Source organism: Lagopus leucura, unplaced genomic scaffold (genome assembly GCF_019238085.1).
Source record: "Lagopus leucura isolate 7727_CA_CO unplaced genomic scaffold, USGS_WTPT01 Super-Scaffold_1, whole genome shotgun sequence".
Lineage (NCBI taxonomy): Eukaryota > Metazoa > Chordata > Aves > Galliformes > Phasianidae > Lagopus > Lagopus leucura.
Genome location: NW_024962250.1, coordinates 11,813,213 through 11,839,269, shown reverse-complemented (window position 1 = coordinate 11,839,269; position 26,057 = coordinate 11,813,213). Strand labels below are relative to the sequence as shown.

Below are 26,057 nucleotides of genomic sequence, written 5' to 3'. Positions count from 1 at the left end.
AAAACATAAGAGCTTTGTGTCTTGGAACATCTTATTTTTGAGGCCCAAATAGCAAAATAAATAGGATTCTAGTTTTTAAATCTCGGTCTTCCTGCAGCAACAGGGAATTAAGAAAGATGATGTGGTTTGACATGTTGTTTTAGGTACATACTGTTTGTGTGTTTGTACAGGCCTTTGTTACTTGAGTTTACTGATACCTGGTTGTATCCTGTGATGGAAATACTAGGAGAAGGGGGATGAAGTATTCTGATATGAGCTGGGATGCAAGGAATTCATCTGTCTTAACAAACTTCTATTCTAGAAAGGTGTTTTTTCTCTCCTTTCTTTCATTTCATCCTCAATGTTGGCATCTGGGACAGGCAGATGCAAGGCAGGATCTGGCATTTGGCAATTTCAGTTGTGATGTGTGCTGCTAGCCCCGGGCTGAGGCTGCAGGAGATTATGACAACAAAAGCCCCCTCCTGCTGCTGATCTTTCTGCTGGGCATTAGACAAATGATAGCCATGCCCCACTGCAGCACCAGGTTAGCGGAGATGGGATTTAAACAATTGACTTCTCTGTTTCGTAAGGCCAAAACAGGTCAGTGCACACAGTCTGGCTATACTTAGTCATTTTCTGTTCTTCCTGCATACAGCAGCTTCTTCAGACAGAAGGGAATGCTGAACTAGAGAAGCACAAACAATCTCCTGCCTGCAGAGCAGAGCAGAACTTAGTTTTCTGAAAGTGTCTAATACCAAGGGAAACTGTTCTAGAGGCTGTTGACTTAAGGTTGATAGTCAGAAGTAGGGTAGAACATGTATGCAGATTTTATCTCATCACTGTAGCAGCTGTGAAGAGCTATGGATCTTCATTATTATCTGTGTAGGTGAGGTTAGTGGTTATGAAACAAGTGATTCATTTTCCCAAAATCTGGCCCCTGCAAGGATTCTGCCTTAATACACTTGAATATTTACTTCTGTGTGTGCACTCTTCCTCATTTCCTTCAATTCTACAAGTTATCCTGAGTCTTTCCAACTGTCTTCTTTTGAGCCAGATTTTGTTCTCAAGGCAAAGTTCTCATGAAGTTTTTTCCCACATTATTTCACCAAATCCCTGAATGGCTTATGTTGGAGGAGACCTTAAAGATCATCTGTTTCCAACCTCTCCCATCTGGGCAGGGTTGCCAACCACTAGATTGGGCACTAGATCAGGTTGCCCAGGGCCCCATCCAACCTGGTCTTGAACATTTCCAGGGATGAGGCATCCACAACTTCTCACCAGCTTTCCCTCCCTTTCTATGCTTTAACTCTTGGGTCTTAAAGGAGACAACACAAATATGGTAGCAGTTCAAGCAAGAAAATTGTTCTGCTTTTTATTGTGGCAGCTGTGTGTATAAACTCAAATCCAAATCTCCCTTTGTCTTTGTGTGTTGACCTTTTGTGTCTGTGCCATCTTTCTCCAGCTGAGAGAGGAAGATATTTTCTGTGTGAATTGGCAACCAATAGGAGTGAAGAGGTGAGTATTATTTTGACCTCCTTGCTGAGTTTAGGATTAGAGTTAGTAGTTCTTAAGGATTTTCTGTTGTAAGGTGGAGGCTTACTAAGGTGGAGGCTTAATTCCTTTCTCAGATGTTTATCAAGTAAGCGGTATTTACATGACACAAGTAGTTTTCAAGTAGTTCCAAAGAAAATGTTTGTTAGGTACTATTCACTAGACATGGTTTTGAATTCTTCTGAAGACTAAATGTGTACATCAGATCCAGGATAAGGGACGAATATGAGTAGGCTTTCAGCACATATCGCAGCCACAAATGGCCAGATCTTCAAAGCAGAGGTATTGCATTATTTTATGATTTGGGCCACTCTATCTCTATCATTCGATCTATGAATGATTAATTCCTGGACTTGTCATACGGCAGTGTTCAAAGCATCCCTGTGCACATACTTATCAGCACGTCTTGTGTCTTATTTCAAGAAGCCTAAAGGCTGATACTGATGTTGACTAATAAATATAGGCCATTTTTCAAAATGCTATACTGCATCAGAGTGATGAATCCATTCACAGGTTTTATCAGGAATACCGTTCAATAAAGCACAGTCATCTGGGCATGCTGCAGTCAAAAAAGGGAATCTGAAAGAAAGACGTAGATCTAGCATTAAATGTACCTGCTTTCATATGGGATCCTCCCTAAAGGATGGAACTGGGCATTCCCTGCGGAGCTGTAATATGTGGTTGGCGAACTGCAGGCAGGAATCCTGAATCTAGCATTTTTATATATCTGTACATCTGTAGTTGGATTTAAAAATTGTGTAAGCATAGTGGGTTGATTTGCTTTAATTAAAACAAATCAAGATATCTGTGGTTCAGTCCCAATTAGAGCGTGAGAGAACAGTTCAGGTCTGTGATTTGGGAGTGAGGCAGCATGAAGCTCAAAAAAAACTGGAAAGGAACCAAGGTGAGGTCAGCTGCAGACAGAAGAGAGGCAGGGCATCCTTCTGACCCAGCTCCCTGGCTCACAAGCTGGAGTTTGTGAAACTGCAGCTGGGAGCACACTTTTCTGCCTGGAAGAACGGTACTGGGAAACATTTCTGGGACTGTGCTTTCATGAGGTGAGTGACTTGAAAAGGAGATAGATGTAGGGTGAGGCAGCAAAAGCTTGAGGGCCAATGCTGAGTTAAGAAACTGATGACTAAAGAGGTAACAGGTTTCTCTGAATAGCAGGAAGAAGCAGATGTCCAGTTCCACATGAAGCACAAATGTTTAGTTACTCTTTTATTTGAAAAAGGCTGTGAGTGCTTGGCCAACCACTTCTTGGAAGGTTGATGATTTCAGTTAGGTTTTCCAGTGGGAAAGTGCCACCTTCTTGAGGCACAAATCAGATGGGTGACTTTGATCTGAGAAGAAATATGAACCTGTGAATTTGAGGTTTGTGACAGATCTGTTTCTTCATTGTTACAAAAGAAAAAAGTGGCAAGAGTGCATAAAAAGTGAAGATGGTATGAATGTAGTAGTAACCCAGAGAGAACAGAATCATAGAATCGTTAAGGTTGGAAAAGGCCACTGAGATCATCTCGTCCAACCATCATCCCACCCCCACCATACCCATTAACCACGTTCCTCAGTGCCATGTCCACTTGGTTCTTGAACATCTCCAGGGATGGCGTCTCCACCACCTCCCTGGGCAGCCTGTGCCAGTGCCCAACCACACTTTCTCAGAAGAAATTTTTCCTGATATCCAACCTGAAGATAATAAGCTTCCTGATACTTTGAAGAAATAACAGCACTGAAAATGTAAGTGTTCTTTTTGCAAAGATGTAAATGGCAACTACCCAATGCAGCAGGGGGATATGTTTGCTGTGTAGGAATTTGGCCTAGAACCTAAGAATTTTTTTTTTTTTTTTTTTTTTTTTAATTTCTTATTAAGGACAGAAAAGTTTGAGTAGTCTGTGAAGACAAATATCCTCAGTGATAGCACTTACAGGATGCTTGCAGCTTTTTCTGAATTGAGCTAAACCTGAACAGTAGAGGCTAAAATTCACTAATTTATTTGCTCGTACAATGTATTTCAACTGCTGATTTTTGTGCTCTGCAAGCCAGTTATGGCATGATTCACCCCTAAGGTAAAATGGAAGCTGTTTCAGAGGAGCTGCCTTCCCCAGCTGTAGGCAGGGGTGCCTACCTGAGGATTTTGTTTGACACGGTGGTCAGTAGGACTCTGAGACTTAGCCTCTTCTGCCCGTCCTTCCCAGATCATTTGTTGCCTCTCAGGATCTGCATGAACTTGAGATGAAGATGAGACAGCCACCGTCTTGGGGGCTCCACTAAGATTTCTTCCTTAAAAGAGAACAATTTAGCAATGTGAAATCTGTGAAGCTTCCTCCTGCAAGGCTGTTAGCAGGAAATCTCAGGCTTTGCAGCATGGCAAAAGCAGAGAGCACTTTGAGGTTCTCATTACTTCACATTTCAGTGGTAGTTTGATATTAGGAAAAGTGAGAATAAGAAAAATACGTATTTGCAGAATATTAAAGGAGGAACAGTTAAGAAGGAAAAAAAAATGTAGAATTGCCATCAACAGACTTCAAGAAGTTTTCTTCTCTCTTTCCCCTTTTGATGGCAGTCTAAGGTCCCATTTCTGCAGGTGCTTGAAAGTGTTCTCTCTTTTATTTCATCCATCTCCATGCAGCACTTTCTGCCTGTGAGGCTTGAATCTATCTCAGCATAAGCCCAGATGCTGCATGTCTTCATGGTTTGCTGCAGATGCTGTTCCTCTCAGGTGAGGAGTGGCCACAGCTGCTTGCTGTGGGTGCTTGCACTGCCCAGTTACCCACTACCATCACTTGAATAGTAGAGATTTATAAAGGTTTGTGTGCTGGAGAAGAGAAATGCAAGCAGAAGGAAAAAGTTTTTTGCAGCTGTGTATGTAGCAAGAATTTTTTGAGGCTGCTCTCTTCTTCTGCAGTAAAAGAAGTACCAGACTTCTGAAATGCTGCATTTAGTTTCTTCTGCAGCAAACCAGGAGACGCTGCCTCGGATCTGCCGATAGTTCTAATGTTTGGGGTTTTTTTTGGTCTTTTTACACACACAGTTTCTCTTCACGGTTTTAGGTGACTTGGATTATCTCACGGTATTAGCAGGCAAGGATTTTACATACTTTTACTTCGGTGCCTTGATCACAAGATTCTTTTCTGCCAAGCTTCATTTTCGATGCGAAGTGAGTTTGAATTTCTTGATGTTCTAATTGCCAAATCTGGCTTTCTTCCACTGCATACTGATTCTGGCTTGTAAGTGAAAATTGTTCTGAAGAGCTGGGCTAAGTGCTTGTTTGTTAGGACTGGTATTGATCTCAGAGTTGTCTAAATCAATTTATTATTGTGAGGTGGTTTATCAGGAGTAGACCGGTGTGTATGCTTTTCATTTTGCTTTGGAAAGAAGACGAGAGGGCATTTACTAAGAAGAAAAAGAAAACTGCAGAAGAAGAGCTGCCTTAGATTTCCTTAAGAAATCATGTAAGTTAGGCAATATGCCTTGATCTTAATGTTTTTTCTCCCTTGTGTTTGCTGGCTCTTTAGTGGCAGAGGAAATGATATTGGCTGTGGCTTGTAAATTCTCAGCATGTTTTCAGGATAAATTCTCTCTCCACTCATCACTCTGTTTTGGTTGCTTTTCCTTGTAAGCCGTGATGTGCATTATGTTCTCTGAATGTCAGATTTGCTTCAGTCAGCTAATGCAACATGTTAAGCCCAAGCTTTCAAAAACAGCCGTGAATTTTGATTGCTACTGTGCGTGAGCACACCGTTAGAAGTGCATGTCCGTGGCCGCAAGCAGTGAGCTGACAGCTGCCCACCAAGAGCTACCAATGCTCAGTCCTGAAGTTACGGACTGTAAACTTGCAGCAGCTTTGGAAAAATCATTTCTGGAACTCAGTTCTGCCCTCACCGCAGAGAATAAAGTAAATTTAGGCTACTGTTAAGACTGAAAAACCTCTGCAGGCTGATAGATGCTCTGTCTACTCCTACAGCTGTGCCCAAGTGTTCCAAGTGTTCTCTGTGCTGGGGCTTTGGTGGACACTTTCCTCTAGTGCCAGTGCATGTCCTGAGGACTCAGGGCAGCTTTTTCACATGGGAGTGAGGCAGGTGAGGCAGTGTTCTAGCAACTAGCTAGACAGGGACTTGATTTTTGCCTGAAAAGATTTGGACAGACTCAATGATAATAATTCTACATGTTGAGTGTGATCTCAGCCATTTTTCACAAATTTGCCTTGTGAGCATGCTACTTGCTTGACTCTAAAGGAGCTTTTTGTCTGGAACATAAGAAGCATTGCACTTGGTCACTGGAAGTGAAGAGCTGCTGCCTTAGCTTGCTCTCAGGTTAGGGTGGTTGCTGTGGGCAAAGGTCCATTCTGGTAACATGAGGCAATGCATGGTGCAGGGCATGGCAAGTCTCATCTTCTTGAGCTTTTTTTTTCAAGAGATCACATTTGTCAGAAAAATCTTTAAACTAGTAATGCCTTCTTGTTTTCTATTTGTTCCTTGAAAAGCTCCCTCCAAAGAAACCCCCATTTTTCTCCTTATTATGAAATGGTGCCTTCTGGGCATCCCACATGGGCATTACTGGTAACAGCTACACTTCCCCACCCCTTCAGCTTAGTCTGGTAATTGGATTCATTTAATCTTCTTTTGTCGTCATTCCTTTTTACTGAATCCCAGTTCTCTTTGGAACAGATTTGAAAGATAGGCAGGGTCAGAGGCTGCCAGCAAGTGTAAGAATGTACAGGGTGAAGGACCCAGAAGATGATGTACCTTGTAAGGACAAGGAGCTAGAAACAAAAAATGAGGGGAAAAAGCAGAAAATTGTCTTTCTTCCTTGCAATATAGTAGACCTCAGAAGAATGGAGACAACATACATCCCAATGGAGTGGAGTCCAGAGAGAGAAGGAACAAAGACAGATCAATATATTCAGAAGTAACCAAAATCCCAGAGCTCCAGATCCATCCTGAAAGTGCTAAGAGTAAGGAAGGGCCATCAAATCTGTCAAGACACATATGTCTGTGGCTCTCTTCTAGCACTCATTATGAGGCTTGATTAATCGATTTGCTGGAACCGTTCCACACTTTAGAAGAGCTAAAATTCAATTTTCTGAGATGCAGTTAATTGAGGCTCTCAGTTACCTGGAGGATGGCTATCTCCTCAGACTTATGACTTCAATGCGTAAGTACTGCTGAGACTTTGCTGCATAAATCTTTGAACACTAATGAACTAATGTCTTGGGGCCAAATCCAGCACTAGTGTTCCGTAAATCTTTACTTCTAATGATCTGTGTGAGATTTATACAAAAACACTGAAGATAGATACAGTTGCAGCACATTAATGGTGTCCCTGGTTGCACAAGCATTCTGATTTGGAGCTTACTCAGAGGGAAAGAAGAAAGAGTAAGAGATACGCATTTAAAAAGGTATTGCCTCTAAAACGTGTGTTGCTTTTCATCAACATGTCCTCGTTGACCTACTCTTTGTTAAAGCAAAAAGGCTTTATTTGATTCTCCCAGCCTTAATGAGTAGCAAAGTATCTTCAAAGATGTCCCAGTGAAAATCATCGGTAAACTTATTAAGAACAGTTACTTTTATGTAAATACTACTTGGGTAAGAAGGAGCATGTCATAAGCGGAAGGGTTTATAATAAGGGAGTGGCAGGTGCCACTGTTTCAGAGTTCTCTACTCACAGTTGTCTCATTTGGAAAAAGGGGGAAAAAAAGGACAACTGGAAGGGAGGATGAAAGTCTTCCTCGTGCACAAAGGATCTTGCACTGATATTTACATCCTTTCTGCTTATGTGGCCTCGTGCAGCAGGTTTGACTGCATCTTGCTCACCCTAAGCAATGATGGATATCCCATTTGGAGCTGATATACTGAAGTGTGGAAATATGATCTTATTGCTGTTACAGTATTGTTTTCTTACAGCCCTAAACCAGAATTCTGCCCTAATTCTTCTGAACCAGGTCTCTGTAAAGAATCACAGCCCTGCACAGTCTTCCCCTGTTCAAACTGTCCTTCCTTGTTGTAGGCAGAGGAGCTCTTGTCCTCTGTGTTACCTGCACAGGCAGCACGTTCCTCTAAGGCCTGGTTGTGGTTTCCATAGATCTCCCATTTTTCTTGTAATTCTATCATCAAGTTGGAAAAGAAGGTCCTACTTGAGAAAAACACAGTGCTTCTGAAATGTTTTTGCTCAGTCCTAATAATGACATTTTGAGTGAACCATTTCTCTAGCTGCTTGAAATATACTTTTCTGGTGGAAGGTACTTCCATCATCTCGAGCTGCTGTCAGTGTGCAGTCTCCATGACTTGCTCTGCTGAGACAATTGCACAGATGGCAACTGTGTTTCTTGTTTTCTGGAAGCTGCTGCTCATTCCACCAGAGCTACCTCGCTGATGAATGCCATTTGTTTTTCTCAGGGGACTGAACAACTATCGTATACTCAGAGTTTTTTAATCTGTATTACTGTCACTCCATTAAAAGTCTTGTATCACCAAGATCAATTATCTATTTCAAGCTTTTCATAAATGTGCATCAGTTACAGTCTTGGCCCTCTGTCTGGATGCTTGTGCCACTAACAGCCTGCAATTATTTCGAACATGGTCCTTGGGCATTAACTGCTATCCAATAAGACAGCACCATTTTCCCTCATTTCCCTTTTAAGACTGTCTTTCTCTGTACTATCTGCCAAGCATGAGCCACTTTGGTATGGCTGAGAGACAAGATACTTGGGAATGGCTGCACTGTCAATTACTTTTGTAATTGCTCAAGCAACTTGTCATCATGACGCTGTACAATACGCAACTTGTGCAAGGATGTAGCTTCTTGTATACACTCTTGGCATTGCCCGTTCTATTTTTTAACGTATACTTTGGTGTCACCTTGAATTGAATGTTGTACGGGAGAAGCTGCATTGACTGAAGGACTTATTGCCTAGCGCAGTGGAACCAGATTACATCTGAGCTTCCCCAGTTCAGCAACTGCCCTGTCTACAGGTGCTTTTCATCAACAGGCCGTCTGTGAGGATTGTCCTTCAAGGACATCAAGAGCAGGAAGTTCCCATCAAGCTTGTGCTGACTTGGCACCTGACAGTTGAAGGGAAGTACTGAGACAGTGTCAGCACTTTGATGCTTTACTTCTTGCAGTTACAGTGAAAGGCTCAGGATTCATAATACATCAGTGGTGGTTATAAATGGGGTCATTTGTACTGTAGAAGTTGTCTCAGACCTGCTTTCAGTTCAGCTATTAGCCAAAAATTTCAGTATCAGGAATTGATACTTAGCAGAGTCTTTCACCCACAAGTTCAAAATGTGCTGTTGACCCAAATGTGTAGCATTTGATGATAGTTCAGTACCATATGTGAAACAGATTGTGCTGTTAGGAAAAGAGTCTTTGTTCATTCACATCATGTGAGCTGACAAGTCTATGGTTGTTTATAGGTGATTACGTAAGACAGGAGTGAATTCATGGATACAGTTCTGTCCTTTCCACTTTCAATATTCCCCATTGGTTTTCATTGCCAAGAAACATACCACAATTCATCTTTTCTCCCATAGGTACTTTTTCAGTGAATATTCTCTTTTGTGCTCTCCATTTTCATTATTCCACTTCCATTTTCCTGATGATTTCCTGACAGTTTTAGTCACCCTGCATGTTAATATTTTGTCCAGAGAGGCAGTGATTACAAAGCAGGGCAGGAACAATCCACTTGGAATTGCACACAGGACATAGTGTAGTCCTTACTTAGCACACTGTACCATGGGGTTGACAAGTGCAGAGCAAGTGAATTAAATAATGCCTGATGAAGTCAAGAAACTCAGCCTGGAATAAAAAGTTTTTTTAAAATCCAGAAGATGTCAAATTCACCCTGGAGCATAGGTCTCCTTCAATAAAACTGTATCTAATCAGCTTCTGCCAGTGAATATAGTGTGGTAAAGCAATGCTTAGGACCTTGTGAATCTCTACAAAGAAGCATGAAAATCAACTGTGTTTAAACTGCTCAGCGATAAGCAAATTATGCCCTCTCACAAATCACTTCACCAAGTTTCCTCCTGTAGAGACAAATAGAGTTTGTTCTCATTTCCTATTTATCATGACTAACCACCTCTCTCTATGCTCAGCTGTTCTTTTTATTCTCATTCTTTGTGCTTTGCTGTCCTGAAGCAAAATCTGTATGGATTTCAATGGCTCTCTTGTCTTTTTTTGACTTGGTACTGGGCAGTTCGATAGCATAAGAGATGATTCTCTAAATCCTAGGTATGATGCCAAAATTCTCTAACTGAAAGAATTAAGAAGAGATAACAGTTCAGCTGAATGGAAGCAAGGTGTATATGGGGAAGTGTAAAACCTCTGAGACTTTCTCTTCTGGTTTCCTTTCTGTAGCTCCCATCAAATCTCAGTCTTTCTCTACAGTAAACTTTCTGGGTATGGAGACTGTCGGAGACAGATGAAAAAGGCTCAGATTTTCAATGCTGTGCTCAGCTAGTCTTCATTTTAGAGACAGAAATAAAAGCAGAGCACAGTACTGTTTCTTGAAGAGAGCAAAAAGATGATGTGTGCTCCTTCTGAGAAGCCTGTATTTTTCTGCTGATGATTGCATCCAGTAAGTTCTTTAGTAGCCTCACTCCTGGCAAAGTCCTTGAAACTTTCAGTTCCCTCTCTACCATGAGTGCAATAACAGCTACATCCCAGTCTTCAGTCAGAGTAGTCCAGATGCATTCTGAGACTCAGAGCCTGATAAGGTGCCACCTTTCCCCAGGGCTTAAATTTGCTGTAGTAAAAATGATACAATTTTAAATGCACTTTTCTTATTAGAATTTTCCCTTTGTGGATGTTACTGATCTGTGCATGTTGCAACCTAGGTGGTAAAGACTTGAATTCCTCATTGACTCCTCTCTCTGTCTTTGTTTCAGAGTGCCTACCAGGGCGCGTGCAGAAGGATGGCTGCGGCAGAACCTCTGACCGCTTTCTCCCGATGGTACCTCTATGCCATTCATGGCTATTTCTGTGAGGTCATGTTCACAGCTGCCTGGGAGTTTGTGGTCAACTTCAACTGGAAGTTCCCAGGTGTTACCAGTGTGTGGGCACTCTTCATCTATGGCACCTCCATCCTCATTGTGGAGAAGATGTATCTGTATCTCAAAGACAAGTGTCACATTTTAGTTCGCTGCTTTATTTACACCCTCTGGACGTATCTCTGGGAGTTCACCACTGGCCTCATCCTACGCCAGTTCAATGCCTGCCCATGGGACTATTCCCAATTTGATTTTGACTTCATGGGCCTGATCACCCTGGAGTATGCCATCCCATGGTTTTGTGCTTCTTTCATCATGGAACAGCTGGTGATCAGGAACACCCTGCGCTTGAGATTTGATGAGACTGCCGAGCCAGGGGCTCCTACTGTTCCCATTGCCTTGGCCAATGGCCACGTGAAGACGGATTGAACCATGACTCAGAGCCACCCTTAGCAATCTGAGAGAGCCCAGACCTCTACCACAGGCTGTTAGCTCTGGCTTTGAGGTACTGCTCCTTGCTGTATGATAAGATTCATAAACCCCATTTTTCTAATGGGGGTGTGCATGGGATATACCAGAAAAAAAAATGGAACCAATAGATTTTTTAAGGATTTTACTCTTTGGGTTCCAAGGACCAATATCAGTTACTTGTTAGTTAGGTCATTTTTGATTTTAACTTATTACAGATGAAAGCAGTCCTTTTGCTTACACTTCTGTGTGGAGAAAGAAGGAGGGAAAAAATACTAAGGTGGAAAAGTATTCAAAAAGGAAAAATGGAATCACTGGAGGATGGTCATGGACACGCCAGCAAAGTCAGTGATCGGCTTACTCCATTAGGCAATATTCAGGTGCTTGCTTGCAACCAATACCTCCTGTGGGACCTGAGATGCTGCAGGAACAAGGAAAATCCGTCTGCTATGGAGAAGAACCTAAGGCTGGCAGTCTGCTGGGGAGGTAGATGGTGTTCCCCTCATGAGGTCCCACTGGCCTACCCCAAGGTTCTTTTTTTGCACCACAATATAATATGGTGCTGGACATCTTGCTGAATTTATACAAATCTTGTACTTTTTGAAATCTCGGTCCTGATAATAGATTTTTTTTTTTTCTTTCTTTCTTTTTTTTTTCTTTTTTTTTTAAGAAAAAGCCTTTTTTGCTGAGTGAATTTTACCATAATCTGTGCAATCTGAATCTTGGCAAAAGGCACAATAAATATGTAAGTCTTCCCATCTCCTCTGTCCCCCCAAAGCAGAACTTCTCTGAAGGGCTGCTGCAGATTCCAGCTCTCATCCCAACCATGCAAACTTTGTAGAGACTATACATGCCACAAGAGTCTTCTGCCTTCCTTCCCAGGGATTCCTCTGTTTCTGGTGATGTTGATGACTTAATCTGGCTGCAACTCATTGTATTTGACCAAAGGTCAAAATTTTTGTGTGGCTGAAGTGGTACCCAGCATTCAGTCCTCTAGCACTGATGGTCACCCTCCACCAGCGCTGGCAGCCCAGTGGTCTCCTCAGTGTTCCAAGAGGATTTGCTCTTCTTTCCCAAATTCTATTCTAAATAACTACAGCAAACCTTTCCCATGAGAATAACTGCAGGCAGCAAGAGATATACCATGCTGTCTGATATAGGGAGACACATTACTTCCAAAAACAAACACAGTTCTCCCTGAGGAGCTCTTCTTCACAGTTTGAGCAAGGTTTTGGGTTCTAGTGTGAGAGAAGCAATAGAGAGCTGTAGGAGCAGGGAGTGCTGTGGCTCCATTTTGGAGCTGCTTGCATGGGGGCAGTTTGGAATTTAACCTCATGGGAACACTTGTAGAGTCTGGGAAAAGCTGTAGAACAGGAAAGGTGCCTGATACTGGCAACCACAGGTTAAATAATGTGCTTTGGTAAGCCTTGGCTGTCAGAGCCACAAAAGTGGAATTTCCTGTTGTCAGAAATATCGTGCTCGTGACAGCTTTACCAGGCAGGTTTGCTGTAATTGTCTCATAGGACAGATTAATTTTGAGTGTTCCTATACTGTAATCAGCAGAGCTGCAGCAGGGATGAATTTGGCTTGAAACACACGTGTTTGTCTGGTTGTGGGTTTCCACTCTTGCACTGGAAGCAGCCAGGTTATTTTTGTGCTGCTCCTCTGTCTGAGGTAGAGCTCAGCTGTGAACGTTGTCCCTGGGGAATCTTCTCCCAAGGGGAGAAGCACTTCTAGCCCTGCGAAGGGAATCATTGTCTGGTTCTGCCCCTAGAAAGCCAGTGTTAATCCTTTCTGTGTTGCACAGTGTGCAATTATTTTATTTCTCTCCTTCCCCCTTCTCACATGACATCCATTGCTGGCAATGGACACAAATCAATGGTGTCAAGGAGTTAATCACATCTGCCCTAGGATATGCAGTGTCTCTTAAAGCACTCTGAATGTTTAGATGGGTATTTAGGGTTTCCTTTTTATAGACCATTAAATTAAAAGAGAGCAAATACTGAGTAGATGTATATACTTTTTCCTTTCTGTGATGCCAGTATTATAAAACCAGAGAAGCACTGTGTTGTTTGTCAGTCCTGATGGTCTCGCATGTACAGACCCAGGCAAAACAGTCACCTCATGTAGTGCAGGGGGGCAAAAAGAGATGAGCTCTGCTGAATTAGAACAAGAACTGCAAGGTATAGATAAGAGCTGGGATCTCATCCCATACCTGGAGGTGTTCAGGGCCAGGCTGGATGGGCCCTGGGCAGCCCTATATGGTGGGTGGCAGCCCGGCCCATGGCAGGGTGTAGGAACTAGATGTTCTATGAGGTCCCTTCCAACCTAAGCCATTCCATGATTCTGTGATGTCCCCGCTTTGGCCCTAATTCTGTCAGGGTCATGCAGTACCTGGAGCCGGGCTATTCTCTCACAGCACAGCATGGCTGTGGTGTGATGCTGCCTCTTATCTCCCCACACCATCTGAAACCCTCAGTTTCACAGAAGCATTCCTAGGATCTCTGCTTTCTCCTTAGCAGCTACAAAACTCTCAGAAGTGTTAGAAGGAGCTAGCAGCATCATTTGGTGACTCCATACCAGCTGCAGGTGGGACTAAGGGAGGAAGAGTTCACAGAGCTAACTTGGTACACAGCCATGTGTTGTGACTGCAGAAGTTTCCACCAAATGGTACAGTTCTTGCACAGTGATGTAATATTTAGTTGCTCAGGCTATGGAGGCGTCTCCCAGCAGCTACAACATCTTATTCTATTATCCCTATTGCCTATGCCATTGTAACCACTACTCTGGTTTGCTTTCTAGAGATGTCTGATGCGTACCACCTAGATACTGCATCCTTAGAGACTTGTAACTTACACCCAGAAGTGCACTTTTCTTGCAGTTTGCACACCAGAAACAGGAAAGGACCCAACAAATTATTAAATAATTTCAAATAATTCCCTGGACAACAAACGTTATTGCAGGGTTTGCTTTAATACCATGTACCTAACAAAGCAGGGTTAGCTAGACTTCTTGCTAAGCAATGTGGCTTTGTCTCTTCTGCAAAATCTCTCTTTTTAGTACGTGTGATGCTTCTTACAACATCTTACAGGAGAAGTGCCCAGAGCACGTTACTGAGGTCTTGGTGGCAGCTCAGCATGAGCTCAGGAGCTGGACTGAAGTGATACAGACACTTACATTGTGAAGGAAAGAAAAAAAAAACAACGCACAAGGCCTAACCATTTGTTTGTATGTGTATCTTCCTTGGTAGATTAAAGTTGCCTGTTTTGAGTTCACCAGCAATAAAAAAAACCTTGTGATTTATCCACCTCGTCCTAACTCTGCAGCAGGAAGGAGACAGGGGCCCTGTGCTGCTTTTTGAGGAGGGTGGGGAATGGGAGTGGTGGATTTTGGGCTCAAAGTACCCCAGGGTTCTACTTTTGACTCCCTTGTATTGCTTATCCCTCACTCTGTCCATCCTAAGGGGTGCACACGTACATGATAAAATACAGTTCTGCATCCTCGGCACACGGAGCAGTTCAAGCACTGTTGTGATGATGTCTGTGCACATTGCAGTGATCTTGCCAGAGGGAAACAGTTGGTTCAAAGCAGGACTAGACCACATTTTGATCTTGGCATTATAATTGAGAGAAATGTGTACATATGTACCAGGTATAATTATGCCTTTGGTCTGAGTGCATTTTCTAATTAAAGCAGAATAATCCAATCAACCTTTTGCTTGACTAGTCCTGTGAATATAAAAGGTAAAAAATGGCTGAAGGACTCAAGCTTCTGGAGAATCAGGAAGCTGGTGGCAGAAGTTCTCCTGCGGCCAGTAGTGTTGCTCTGCTACTGACTTTTTGTAAGCAGCACCGAAAGAAAGGGGATTTCTTCATTCACAGGAACGCCTGACCTCTGACTACTATGAATAAAACATGAACCACCACCAAGACGTGAACTGAAACCAAACAAATTTCTGTTTTATTTTTTTGCTGGGCCATGAATATGTGCACTATACCCTGAATTCAGGGGGACCTGCTCTCTTTGCTTCAGGCTTTTTGCTTGCAAACTGCAGCTGAACCACCAGACAAGGAAACCGCTCTCTTCCCCTTCTTTCCTGTGTGTTTGCAGCTACTGCCTCCCCCTGTAGAAGGAAATTCTTCCCTGGTGCATCCCTGCTCAGTCAGAAGTCATTCCCACTGTGACACCTCACCCAGCTGCTCTGGCACCCATGCACAAGTAGGCTCATGGAGCTAGGGAGGCATGAGGAGTGCTGTCAAATGGCCACCTCTCATGCCTGCCTTCCCTCACACTCCTGATGTGTCTCCTCGCAGCCCCAGACGTCCGACGCAGGTGCTGGAAGAAGAATTGCTGTCTGGAAGTAAGTCCAAGGGAAGCCTGGGTTTGTTGGTGTCCAGCCCACCATTTCTTTAAAGACAAGGCTGCCCTTGCCCAATGAGTTCTTTACTGTAGGTTGCCCAAACCTCCTCTGAGGAGGAAAGGAGCTTCAAAATCTCATCTTTTTCTTTTTTTTTTTTTTTTTTTTTTTTTTTTTTTTCTCAAGGAGATTCTCTCCTACAGCTCCATGGAAAAATAGTGATATGTGAGCTGTTGCTCATTCAACTCACAGAGGTACTGAAATGCCCCCAGCTCTGCGCTCTATCTTGGTAAGGTAGCCATGCTGAGACATAGGACACTTCAGCACTCAGGGTGCTGCCTGTGGCACTCTCAGCACCTGGATTAACCTATGGGCCTACTCAGGAATGCATTTTGCTATATAAGTTGTACTCTTAATTCCATGGGTTCCGAAGGAAATGTTTTTCATGTGAAAGCAGGAGGTTAAAAGAGAAAGACTGAGATACAATACATCTTCGTTACCATTTTTGATCTCACTTGAAAGCATTTTGTTTAAAGTTCCAGATACTTACTTGAGCCTCTAGATACCAAATGTGGGAAGGTGTTTGTCAAGGCCATGGAAGATATCACTAGTACCACTTAATGCAGGTGTGCTGTGCATGGTGTGCTGCACTGCCCCAGCGCAGCCTGGGAGAGCTTCCAGTGCAAGAGGACTACAACCAGAACTGCTGATATAAGTGCTGGGTAATGGCAGCCCTGCAAGGCCTGCTGGTGACATCTACATTCCCAAATCTTCAGGATCTGGACGGGCTGCAAGCAGCTATTTCCTGTTCTCCGTGTCTGGGACTTCTTGCAGGTGGAAAGCAGTGTGGCAGGTTTTGTTCTGGCAGAAGCAGAGCATTTCCTTGACTCCTTCCTCTAGAGCCCAGGCTGCTCACTGCTGTTGTAGCTGTTGGATTTCAGATGTGAACGGCCTTTGTCAGCTCCTCAGAAAAGAGCAGTTTTTTGAATGGTAGTTACAAATGCTTGATGTTAGTTTGTAGAATGGTTTGTCAATTAAGGAGCTAACGACACGTATGTATCTGCAAGTTCTTATTTATATGACTGAGTGGCATGCTATCCTGCTTTGATGCTATAAAGAAGGAGAAAGAAATATACTCTCTTTGTTTTTTAATAATTAAAAAAAAAAAAAAAAGAGTAAACATGCAGTTGAAACAATATTTGCTATATAAGTGAACACTATAAGCGTGGTGATTATAGATATCTGGCCTTTCAAACTCAGGACATTTTCCAGTACAGAATGTGTGATTAGCTCCCATTGCAACATATCTGTACTGCTACTTTGGCATGGCTCTTCTCATTGTGTTTTGGGGGATGAGGGGAGGGAAGGAAGGGAAGGGAACTCCCTGTATTGGACAGAAACTCATCTAAGAAGCTGGGCAGTCCCTGGTTATGGCATGACACAGGGACCCTGGGCACAGGGTTGCTGTAAAGAAACCTCTCTTTACCAAAGGTTTGAACTAGATGATCTCCAGAGGTCCCTTCAACACCTCTGATTCTGTAATTCTGTGGTTCTGTCATGATGTATTTAGTTGGAATTTGGGAACCAGTTTAGTGCACCGCATTAGGGGAGTCTTTTTTTGTAAGACGTGTTTATTCTGCTAGCCTGGAGCACAGAGATTTTCCTTCTTTTCAGAAGGCTGTTATGTTTTTTACTGCTTGGTAAATGGGGTTTTTGATAAACACAGCAGTTTGCCTTCAAAGTTACCATTCCTGTATTTGAATCAGCACCTTCTACTCTTATCCACAGCAACTTCTATCTCTACTTTTCCCATTTCAAAGCCAAATTTGGCTTGCTTTAAGCCCTATGTCTCCTCCATTGGTGTGCACAATTTTGGTTCCAGACTGTCCTGTGTGTTACAGCCCTGGGAGCAGCAGGATGCCCACAGGTCAGAGGCTTGTAACTAAATAATTCCTTCCGCTTTTCACTGGAGAGAAGTTGCCAGCAGCCACCTGCATGCAGTCTGCCCAAATGCACATGAAGGGGCTGTCAGAGCTGATACATAGCATGGGTCTATTATGTTCAGAATAGAACTGCTCTCCCTCCCTTTACTATGTTATCCCATCTTCATCAGCAGAGTACTTTGGGGTATGTATTGCTAGGGGCAATAAACTATGTTAGAGACTAAGAGGAGATGACCATCTGCTCTATCAGCTCTAGTTGTTGCAGTTACTGCAGAGCTTATCTACATTGCTCCTTCTGCTGACATCTTATGCCACAGCTCTTCCTTGTGCCATTTCTCCATCAGCAATTTTGGCAACCTGTCACTTTCTATGCCTTACATCCATTTTGCAAACACAGGTACACTAAGCTTCCTTTCAGGAGCTTTCCTTTGGCAATTTAACACAAATGTGATGATTATTGATGAGCTGTAGCATCCACTGAAGGCCACAAGAGCTGCAGTTGTCAGAGCTTTGGAAGCTCAGAGCAGAAAGCACTTTACACGCCTGCCTTCAGGCACCTGGATAGCTGCAAGCTTGCAATTAATTTTCAGTGCCTTTGCTATCACATCCACACAATGGCATAAAATAGGCTTTCAGGCCTAAATTCAGCTAAAAGGTTGCCTTGTCAGTCTCTGAAATGTGTGCAGAATAATACGCAATTTCAAATGATCCTTCTCACAAATGCCTATACACATAGTGAGTGCATGAGTGTTTAGATGCATAATCACAGCCAAGGGCCTCTGTACTGCACCACTGACTGCATCAGAGCTTGTACTGGTGAGGAAGAACTGTAACTGCTTAGTGCAAGCAGCACTCTGGCCCATTTCCTCTGCTCCTCCCTGAAATCTAAGAACCAGAGAAGAGTCAGGATGAAGATCTGTGTGCTCATGGAGCAGGCTAGGAGAAGTGCTGTGTCTGCATGTTTTACATGGGGCTTTAAAATCATAATATCTAAGACAGACATGCCACACCCCTTTAAAAAGAGGTAGTTACTACTATGAGGACATCCTCATAGAAGGACATTTTTTACTTAATTCAAACTCATGACAAATCCCCCATTAAGGTAGAACAGGTCATTTCCCCATGTGCTTTGTGTCAGTGGGTTGAGGACACTGAGGGCCTGGGACATGCCCCAGTGGGCTGCATGGCTCCCTCAGGTCACTTCAGGCAAATCTAGGAGGGTTTGCAACTCCTCTGCATGTGGCTTCTCAGCTACATGTTCTTGCTGTATGAACACCACCTCCTCAGGCCTGTTGGTGCTCTCCATTCCTCTGTATTAGATCTGAGCATTCTGTGATCCTCTGAGAAGCTCTTCCATGCTTTCTATTTCATCATCTTGTCCTCACCCCTGCAGTCCTCTTGCTGTATTGGTGCTGCTGTTACTGTGCCTGTTTCTTGTTCCCCATCCCCTATGCAGTTCAGCTGACCTGTCAGAATATACCCTTCTCCCCATTCCTGTCTGTCATGCCAGCCCTACAAACCCCAGCAAATTAGATCATCTACATATCTATTTCACATATTTATGAGTGAGATGCTAATCCCCACATAGTGGAAGGGTCATATGTACAAAAGGGGAAGCAAGGACAGCAATATTACAGGGAGAAGTGGGGGAAGGGAGGCAGTGGTGAGGGAAGGGCAGATGTCAAGGATAGGAGTGTTGGAAAAAAATGCATAAAAATGAAATGTATAAAGAAGAAAGCAGCAGACACCACTCATCACTGTGTCTTTTTGATACAGACACCCCTGGTTCTCTTTCACTGTGCCATTAGAGCTGCTCTGCCACACAGACCCACACTGCAGGGCGTCCTTGCAGAACCCTTGCCTAACACCTGCCAATTCCTTGGCTCCCAGTGTAGCCACAAGCCACTGCCGGGCTCCCTGCAGGCATAGGATCCACAGCTCCATCTCCCATCTGTTCTTCCTGGAGTACAGAGCAGGTGAAATGGCTGTTGGAAACCATAGGCACCTCTTGGGCTGCAGGAGGGGTAAAACAGCAATTCTTAAAGAAATAGAAAGCTCCTCTATGGTGGAGCTCCTTGCAGGAGGGACTGGATTTTACTGCCCTTTAAGTGATTCTGCAGCCAGTGATCTGGGGATTTGGCAGTTGGGTCTCAGTCATATTTAATATGATGCAGACAACAGATGCTTCAGGAAGATTATATTTCTTCATGTACATCAGGTCTCTGGGGAGATTACATGTTCAGGATCGAGGGCTTTAGGGGCAGCCCCAGAGGAGGATTTTTCTGTTTCCAGCAAAAATATCTGTAAGTACAGGGTGTTCTGCCAAGCCTTCTACATGGAGTCAGCAGGAAATACTGCTCCTGAGGGAGATTTCACCTGCAGCTCTGGCAGAGATAGCATTTATTATAAACAGAGCAACTGATCAGGTATCCTACAGAGTGACAACACCTTGCAGCCTGAGCATCAGGGCTGATCCTGATCCGAGGAGCAGCATGATCAGGCTGCAGAGAGGTTATTTATGAGGGTAGAAACTCTCGCTCTAAAGGCAGGCTGTAGCAGGCACTTTGTAAGATGCTGTGGCTTTGAACTGCAGATATCTTGGCTGAGGCAATCAGCTGTTCAGCACAGATTTTGCAGGGGAAATAACGTTGCCCGAAGAGGCAACTAAAGTCTTCCCAGTGTCTTTGCAGTAGACACTGACAAGCCAGAGATGATCTATATCTCTAAGAAGCTTCACAAAGAGCTTGCCTCCCCCTCCTCCCAGTCCTGCACCAGTTAATTGATCTGCTCCAGATATTGAGGGATTAAGGACTGAGCCAGCCCTACCAGAGGGGGAATTTCAGATTCCACATGTCCTAGAAACACAGGGAACAAGTCCCTCCAAAAGCCACTCCTGGGAACACCCACAGCTATCAGTAACATCCAAGCACAGTGACAGGTGCCCTTCATCCCACAGCAGCTGCCATGTGCTATGGCCCACTGCCTTGCAGGGGAGTAAATATAACCTTGAAAAAGGATGGCTCAGGCTGTCTGTTTAGATATGTTTTCCTGGATCCTAGCCCACTCCTTGCATGGTAGCAGCAGGACAGTGATACCTATCTTTGAGAGTCGGGGTACCAGGACATCTGTGTGACATCTTTAGGAACAAGGGATCTGCAGTCATTCACTGAACTCTCCCAGTCAGCAAACCCAACATAAACATCACTTCTGGCCATGGTATTTGGATCCAGATCTGGCCCTTTTCAGTCTTGGGAGTGAACGTGTTCCTGAGGGGTACACGTGGAACAGTTATTCAAAAGCAATATCATAATACCTCTCATTTTACTCATGTCATTACTCCTCCTACCTTGGTGTATTTGAGCACGGTCTTGCTCCTGCTGAACTTCCTCGGTGTCTACAGTTTTGCTCTTTTTTTTCCCCCTCCCTATTCTGAGCAGGCAGAAGGAGGAACAGTGGTGCTGATAAGCAGGTGGAGGTTGTAAAAGGGAGGAAAGATTGAAGGAATTCTTGTTCACGCTAAACAATTTTTTTTCATTTCTTCTAAAATAATGAATTTAATGTTATATGTTGCCTTAGATTTTTGACAGATTGCAGGAAAAGAGCCTATATGCTACACTAGGCATTTTTGGCAGATATGCAGGAAAGCTATCAAGATCAGCAGCTAACCCACAAAGCTTAATCTCCAGCCAAAAGCTTAATCCAACAGAAACCAAACATCTGCCCTTCTTGAGCATGCTGGGATGGAGACAGCAGCCTTGGCTTCTGGGGCTGCCCCAGAATTGTTCCTCTCCTGTCTGGCTGGCTGCAGAGCAGAGCACTTTGTGGATTAAGTAAGAGACGGTGATGTGGAGTGGCAGATGCCAGGCTCTCAGAAAAGCAGCCACAAAATCCCAGAATGAACCATGCATAAATAGATTGAGTACAATAACAGTACCTCTCCCTTGCCCTGTAAAACCTTATGCTATTTCTGTCTTTCCTCTCCAAGAGTCTCTTTTCATATACAACAAATCAAGTCCATTATCCCAGAAAAAAAGAAAAAGAGTGTTCATGCTGCTTTTCTTTGCAGTATCTCATTTCTGACCTCTGCTGCTTTTTTTTACTATTCTAGTCCTTATCATACAGAATGGGAAGCCCAAAGATTTTTCTTCACATCTGACGTTCATTCATCCTCACCACTTCTTTATCTCCCCATGAGATTAAAAGCAGGGAGAAAGAAACAGCAATAGTATTGTGGCCCATATTTTTATACCCAAAAGCCTGATTCTGTTCTTAGTCTCATTTTATCCTTGTGTAACTATTCATTTCACCGATGTAGTTCTGGATCCTTCCAATGTAAGATGGAAGTATGGTGATATATTTAAAGCATATTCATTTTAAATACAAAATCAAGAATTAAGACAAACAAGTCTCATGCTCATCTGCCCTTTCTCTAGTCCTGATGACTGATGTATATTCCTGAGCTTATAATTCAAGCCAGATATATGAAAAGTGACCACAGATTTAGAGTGACTCAAGTTTTACCAGTTTGGGACATCTCTATCCTGATTTTCAGAAGGCTCCAGTTAAAATCATGGCAACTGTGTACTCCTGGGGCTGAAAGTATTTCAAGTTGGAAGCACAAAAATCAAGACAGCTTCAATCAGAGGCTTTTAAAAATCCTTTGGCCTTGGTGTCTGAGTTGGTGGTAGATGGAAGCAGGTCCCAGTGCGAGCTGAATGAAAGCCAGATGAGTTAAACCTTTGTTTTAACTGTAAGGCCACTGGTCACACAGCCCAGGATTCACCTGTCCCCACTGGTGCCATGACAGCACAGCTGTAATGAAAGTCAGACATGCATGCAGAATGGCTCCAGCTTCCATCATCTCAGGAGCACTTTCCTTGTGGTGCACCTTATTTAGCTGGGGTGGGAGTACTGTCATTTCAAGTTTTGATTCCTCTTGGACATGAAAACTCCAAAGACTTAGGAAAAATATGCCTTCAAATGCTGAAATAGATTGGGCTGACTGTGATGCTACTAGCAGATTTATAAGTCTACATTCGAAGGACCATCTAAAACAAAAGTTTAATTATCTAAGAATTAATAGGACCTTAGTTCAGCAAAACAGTTACTCTTGCATTCATCCTCTGCTGTACAAATGTCCTATTTTACTTCAATTAAGTATATGCTTAATTTGCTACATCTTTCATTTAAATCACTGTCACATGCTGCAGTGATTTAAAAAATAGCTGTGACACTGTAAAATCAATTTGTTATGGGTAGTCAGTGTAGGGGGATGATAATATGATCACAGTGATGGCATCATGCCCAAACAGTGAACAGCAGACATGCTTGCCTAGATGCTCTATAGTAGTTGAGTTTGGGGTAGTGCTGTCCTGGGGTGATACTCAAATTATTGCTGTGTGCTCATCCCAGTAAAATGGCTAAGAATTGCCATTATCCAAGGTAAAAAAGTCAGCATAGAATTAATTTAATTTCTACTTTCCTCTGTAAATTCTTCTGTAATTATCCTTTAAGAAGTCTCTCATATCTGTTCCTCAGCACTGGTGAGACTCAGGATATCAGGTCCCTAGGTCCCTGGTTTGATCAAGTCTGCCAAGTTCCTCAAAGGAAATAGGTGAGAGTGAGTGGCAAGGCATGAAGATGTCTCACTCCTTCAGGGCTAAGCAGAAAACTGTAAAGCACAAAGATGCTGAGAGGAGAAACTTACGTCGGATTCCTCTGCCCAGGTTTGGCAGTTTCTTCTCTTCCATGCCACTCAGTCACCTTTGGAAGAAGTTCAGCAACATCTGAAGAGGATGGGAAAGCTAGGACCATGCATACGTTTGGAGCAGTCTCCCATCTAGTTCCAGCAAAGGGATCTCATTGGTGGCTTTTAAAATGAGTACAATTAAAAGCATGCAAGAACCAAAACCAGACTGAAATGATTCATGGAATGAAGCACGGAATGCATCCTTTCCCTTGCTGGTTTTTGTGCTTGTTGTTTGAAATAAGATCTATATTAGGCTCAGTTCAGCTATCAGAGTTATCAGTTATTAATCTGTAACAGTGCAAAAGTGAAGGCTTCTCTTCCAAAAGCCAAAGCACTTTCACTACAATTGCTGATTTGGTATACGCTCCTCGGGCAGTGATCTGAACAAATACTTTCACACTGCTTTTTTTTTTTTTTTTTTTTTTTTTTTGACATTGTAAATGAACATTTTTTTCTTTTTTTCCTTTTTTTTTTCTTTTCTTTTTTTTTTTTTTTTCATGGGCACCATTGTATTTGGCAACTACACAAAGATGAGTGTCTGGAAGTTGATTTACTCTGCTGCTGTTATCAGCAAAAGCTCCTCCCTCTGCAGCGCCCACCTGCTGCTGTTTGTTATAGCCACTGCAGGTCTCTGTGGAAGGAATGAGGGTCAACCTGAAAGGAACATATGTCCTAACGGAGCCACGAAAGCCCTGCAGGTACTAATTGCAGTGGTGTCTGATTCTCTGTGTACATGGGGTACATGGTGCCATTTCTCTGCTCATCCCCATGAAATGGTTGGATCATCTCAGTCCAATTGCTGCTACTCAATGGAGACTGGACGCTGTGAAGGATCACAGGGTGACTTGCTGGATGCACACATCTACAGAGAAGTGAACCGATCAAAGGAGAACCACTGAACTACTAAACACTACTGAATATCCTTCTGTATCTGGTCACTGTGAAACAAGTCTGCTTCATAGGACATAAACCCTATGTTCAAGTTTCTGAGTAATAGGAAATGTTGCACTTTTCTGTGGTTTAGCAGGAAAAAGCTACAGTGGACACCAAAGGATTACCTTGGTTTTCTTTGTGCAATGCTCCTAAAGCTCTACTGCTGCAATATTTGTCATTTCTTAGCAACTCAGGGAAGGATGCAGGAAATGTTGTGGTATGAACAGCAAGGTTGGTAACTGCAGACATTGCAATTGCAGCAAGCCTAGTTCTTCAGTACATAGAACTTCAAGACAAGACAGCAAAAGGGGTGATGATAAGGCAGAGATAAAAGGGAGGATTGTCTTATGTAGGATAAATTGGGTTTAGCTATAAAGATAGCAACAACTTCACCTGGATTATTATTCTGCTGCTTTGTTAGTTCATAGATTTCTCATCCAATTTAAAAGGGAAATGTGAAAAGCCCAAAGACTTGAATGAATCCTGCTGTCCCTTAAACCAGAAAATGCTAAATGAAGTAGGAAGCTGATCTTGGAGAGCAATCTGCTTAGATGAGTACAATCTAAAAGTGGAATAATCCCTGAGGTCTCTCATTTTGCTTGCTATAATTTGGGCAGAAAGCAATCACGTGTGAATTTTTCAGAGCTATCATGCGCAGGTGGTTCTGTCCTTCTGCCTGCAGTGGCAGTGAAGGTGGCTGTTCTGCTGTTCAGCAAAAGGGTGGGAGGTACAGAAGCTCTTTCAAAAACTCTACATTGCTGCTGAATATTTCTGAAACTGTTTTAGGATGATGGATAATTCTGAATACTTCCTCACAGCAGCATCTATGAAGAGGTAGAAATTGGAGAAATGTCTTCTGATTGTCTTGAGAGATAAGCTTCTTTTTCCTGTGTGTAAATGCGTATGGTTGGACAAGTCCTCACTAATACCTGAGGAGGATTCATTATAACTGGTTTTAATCCTTCCTGAGGCAGGAGGAAAAAGGTTAATTGCCTGGTGAGAGGCATTTAACTGGACTACAGACCGCTCAGAGCAATGGGGGAGGGAGGAATGGTCAGAATGGTCAGAATGAGAAGATGGCCTGATATTTCACAGCTCTATTGTTCTTAGTCTGCTTATTATAGCCACTGATAACAGCAAGGTTGTGCTGAGCAGTTTGTAGAAACAATAGAAGGATGTTTTCCTTTCCCTCTGCTCCATCTCTGCAGCATATGCAGCTGGGAAAGTCTCAAGTGAGGTGAGGTGGCTTTGATAAAACTTTGCCAAAGTGTGTGTGGAAAACGAAGTGTTTTTAATCAGGGTGTGCCTCCTTGTGATAGCACTTCAGTTCTCTCTTTTGAGATGAGGAAAACACCAAAGAGTTGGAAGTAAATCTCCATCTCCTTCAGGGAGACAGTAATGGACAGAATATTTCATTGGCGGTTCCTCTCTATGTCATTACTGAGAAACCTCTTGGGACATTAATATCGGGAAAGAGTGAGATGGTCTCATAACTGCTTTCCAGTCTCAAGAGCACATTAGTTGCTTTTAAGAATGTGCTAGGCATTAAGTAGATATCACCAAGAAATAAGAATACATTAGATTAAGTAGGCACTATTCAGCAAACGTAAGGTAGGGAATTGCTCTGAATGTCTGAATTATTGCTGTGGGTCAGAGCTCTCACTGTATTCTCATGCACTGTACTTTGGTAGGGAGCTGTTTTCCTTTCACACAGGTAGTAGAGCACTGCCACTGCAGTTTTAAAGGAGCAACTGATAGTTGGAAAACTGTAATTAATCTGAAGAATATAGTCAATACCAGCAGGCTGATGCTGTTTTAGAAGTGAATAATGTGAAACTTTCCAGCAGGCAAAACTATTGTCTGAAGTTACTTATAAAAGTCTGTCTTAGGTTACATAAAGACTTCTTTTTTTTTTTTTGGTTGATTCTTTTTGAGGAAGGAAATATTTTGCCATTATCTTTTGGATTCTGGAGCATAGCAGAACCGCTTAACTGCTGAGAATTTATTTGGATAAGGATTGATAAGCATTTCTTTTCATTCTGTGTCCTTCAAATCAGGTTATTGCCCCCTTTATTTAATTGTAA

At 42.9% G+C, this 26,057-nt stretch overlaps 1 protein-coding gene across 14 annotated transcripts in view; it reads left to right on the top strand.

Annotated features, from left to right (window-relative positions):
- The window catches only part of TMEM229B (transmembrane protein 229B), a 32,615-nt gene extending 17,914 nt beyond the window's left edge, over positions 1-14,701 (top strand). For 11 of the 14 annotated variants that reach the window (XM_042864253.1, XM_042864209.1, XM_042864298.1 and 8 more), the window contains one exon: positions 10,422-14,701. In XM_042864253.1, the coding sequence (XP_042720187.1) occupies positions 10,449-10,952 (504 nt within the window). In that variant the 5' untranslated portion in view covers positions 10,422-10,448 and the 3' untranslated portion in view covers positions 10,953-14,701. Of the gene's footprint in view, positions 1-1,441; positions 1,495-2,621; positions 3,271-4,583; positions 4,602-10,421 lie in introns of those variants that run through there. The other 3 variants (XM_042864281.1, XR_006177630.1, XM_042864306.1) reach the window with 3 other exon arrangements.
- The last annotated feature ends 11,356 nt before the right edge of the window (positions 14,702-26,057 follow it).